General features: G+C 62.2%; 1 protein-coding gene across 1 annotated transcript in view; it reads left to right on the forward strand.

Moving 5' to 3' along the window:
* Positions 1 to 2,482, forward strand: part of SBF1 (SET binding factor 1) — a gene marked incomplete at both ends in the record, with an annotated part of 107,510 nt that overhangs the window by 85,492 nt on the left and 19,536 nt on the right. Inside the window, 5 exon segments of the mRNA XM_010002616.1 lie at positions 19 to 195; positions 788 to 889; positions 972 to 1,157; positions 1,676 to 1,802; positions 1,882 to 2,012. Coding sequence (XP_010000918.1) covers positions 19 to 195; positions 788 to 889; positions 972 to 1,157; positions 1,676 to 1,802; positions 1,882 to 2,012 — 723 coding nt within the window.

The following is a 2,482-nucleotide window of genomic DNA, read 5'->3' on the forward strand; positions in this document are numbered from 1 at the left end:
GAGTGTCTCCGCCCTCAGGGGCTGAAGCCAGACCCGCTGCAGCACTGGGAGCTGGTGCCCATCGAGGTGTTCGACGTGCGGCAGGTCAAGGCCAGCTTCAAGAAGCTAATGAAGGCCTGTGTGCCTGGGTGCCCCTCCAGCGACCTCAGCCTCACCTACCTGCGGTCCCTGGAGGAGTCTGAGTGGCTGTCTCAGGTCAGTGTCACCCAAAGCCTGGGGGGTCCTGCTCTGTCCCTACAGGAGGACAGAAGGAGTCGTTGCTGGTGGCTGCCATCAGATCACAGACTGGGTTGGGTGGGAAGGGACCTAAAGCTCATCTAGTCCCATCTGCCATGGGCAGGGACACCTCCCAGCAGCCCAGGCTGCTCCAAGCCCCATCCAACCTGCCCTTCAACACCCCCAGGGATGGGGCAGCCACAGCTTCCCTGGGCAACCTGGGCCAGGCTCTCCCCTTTAGACCTTTGTCATCATCCAGCCCATCCATGAAACCAACTCTACTGACTCGGGTGCTCACCCATGCCCCTCAGCAGCACATCTGCCAGGCTTTTAAACCCATCCAGGAATGGTGATTCATCCACCTCCCTGGGCATCCTGGGCCAGGCCTTGACAACCCTCCCAGTGAAGGAGTTGCTTCCATGCTTCTGTCCTACAGTCTTCTTATAAACATCCTGTGATCAACCAGATGGTGAAATTCAGAGCTGAAAATGGAACCAGTGGTGAAAAAAGGCTCATGGACAACAAAGTCACACTTCTGCTCCCTGGTAACTCTTGGTCTTTGCGTTGCCAGATCCATAAGATCCTGCAGATCTCAGTGTTGGTGGTGGAGCTCCTGGACACGGGCTCCTCAGTGCTGGTCAGCCTGGAGGATGGCTGGGACATCACCACGCAGGTAGGACCCTGTGCCCACCCAGTGCTGCCCCCTGCCCTGCTCCTTCCTGGCGTCTGAAGCCCCTTCTGTCCCCCCCACCCAGGTGGTCTCCCTGGTGCAGCTGCTGTCCGATCCCTACTACCGGACGCTGGAGGGTTTCCGGCTGCTGGTGGAGAAGGAGTGGTTGTCCTTCGGGCACCGCTTCAGCCACCGGGGGGCGCAGACCCTGGCGGGCCAGAGCAGCGGCTTTGCCCCCATCTTCCTCCAGTTCCTGGACTGTGTCCACCAGGTGAGCGCTGGGAAGGGCCCCGGAGCTGGGGAAGGGGCTGGAGCACGAGGAGAAGGGGCTGGAGAACTTGTGAGGAGCAGCTGAGGGAGCTGGGGGTGTTGAGCCTGGAGCAAAGGAGGCTGAGGGGAGACCTGCTGGCTCTGCAGCTGCTGAGAGGAGGTTGGAGCCAGGGGGGTCGGGCTCTGCTCCCCAGGAACAAGGGACAGGACAAGAGGGAACGGCCTCAAGTTGTGCCAGGGGAGGTTGAGGTTGGATCTGGGGAACAATTCCTGCCTGGCAAGGGTTGTCAGGGCCTGGCCCAGGCTGCCCAGGGCAGGGGGGGAGTCCCCATCCCTGGGGGGGTTTCCAAGCCCTGCAGATGGTGCTGAGGGATGTGGGGCAGGGGTGGCCTGGGCAGGGTTAATGGTTGGACTTGATCTTCAAGGTCCTTTCCAATCCAAATAATTTCATGATTCTGCGAGTGAGTCCAGAGCCCTTGGTGGGTCCCAGGAGGTCTCACCCGAGCTGCTCCTTTGCAGATCCACCTGCAGTTCCCCATGGAGTTCGAGTTCAGCCAGTACTACCTGAAGTTCCTCAGCTACCACTACGTTTCCAACCGGTTCCGCACCTTCCTGCTGGACTCCGACTACGAGCGCATCGAGCTGGGTGAGGGGAGCGCGGGGCCCGGGGGGCACAGCCCAGAGCCCTGCCCCAGCTTCTCACCCTCCCCTTCCCTGCTCCTCAGGGGTCCTGTACGAGGAGAAGGGGGAGAGGAAGAGCCAGCAGGTCTACAAATCCATCTGGGATTACATCGACCGGCTCAACAAGAAGGCTCCGGTTTTCTTCAACTACATGTACGCGCCCGAGGACGGGGAGGTGAGAGCAGAGCTGGGCCCTGAGCCCCCCCAGCCAGGGGGGCTGGGATGGGGCTTCCCAGAGGTACCCCCCTGCCCCCCCGGGGGGCACAGGCAGAGCTGGGCCCTGCAGGGGAGTGGGGGACACGGGGGTGCAGAGGGGAGATCCCCAGCTGGAGCTGCCAGGGCCTCCTGGGACAAGCTGGGAATGTTGTTCCCTGGGCAGAGGCAGTGGCAGGTTGGGGTGTGTGGCCCTGGTGGGTGGGGGGCTGCTCTGTGCTCGGAGCTCCCCCGTGGTCTGGGCTCCATCTGGGCCAACACAGGGAGCAGCTCTGCTGTTCCCAGCCCAGCCTTGTCTTTCCTGACCAGCCCCACGGCCTTCCAGCCTCTGCTGCCTCTCATGGAGTCATGGAATGGTCTGGGTGGGAAGGGACCTCAAAGCCCACCCAGTGCCACCCCTGCATGGGCAGGGACACCTCCCACCATTCCAGG

The sequence above is a fragment of the Chaetura pelagica genome, unplaced genomic scaffold, assembly GCF_000747805.2.
Source record: "Chaetura pelagica isolate M959 unplaced genomic scaffold, ChaPel_1.0 scaffold951, whole genome shotgun sequence".
Classification (NCBI taxonomy): Eukaryota; Metazoa; Chordata; class Aves; order Apodiformes; family Apodidae; genus Chaetura; species Chaetura pelagica.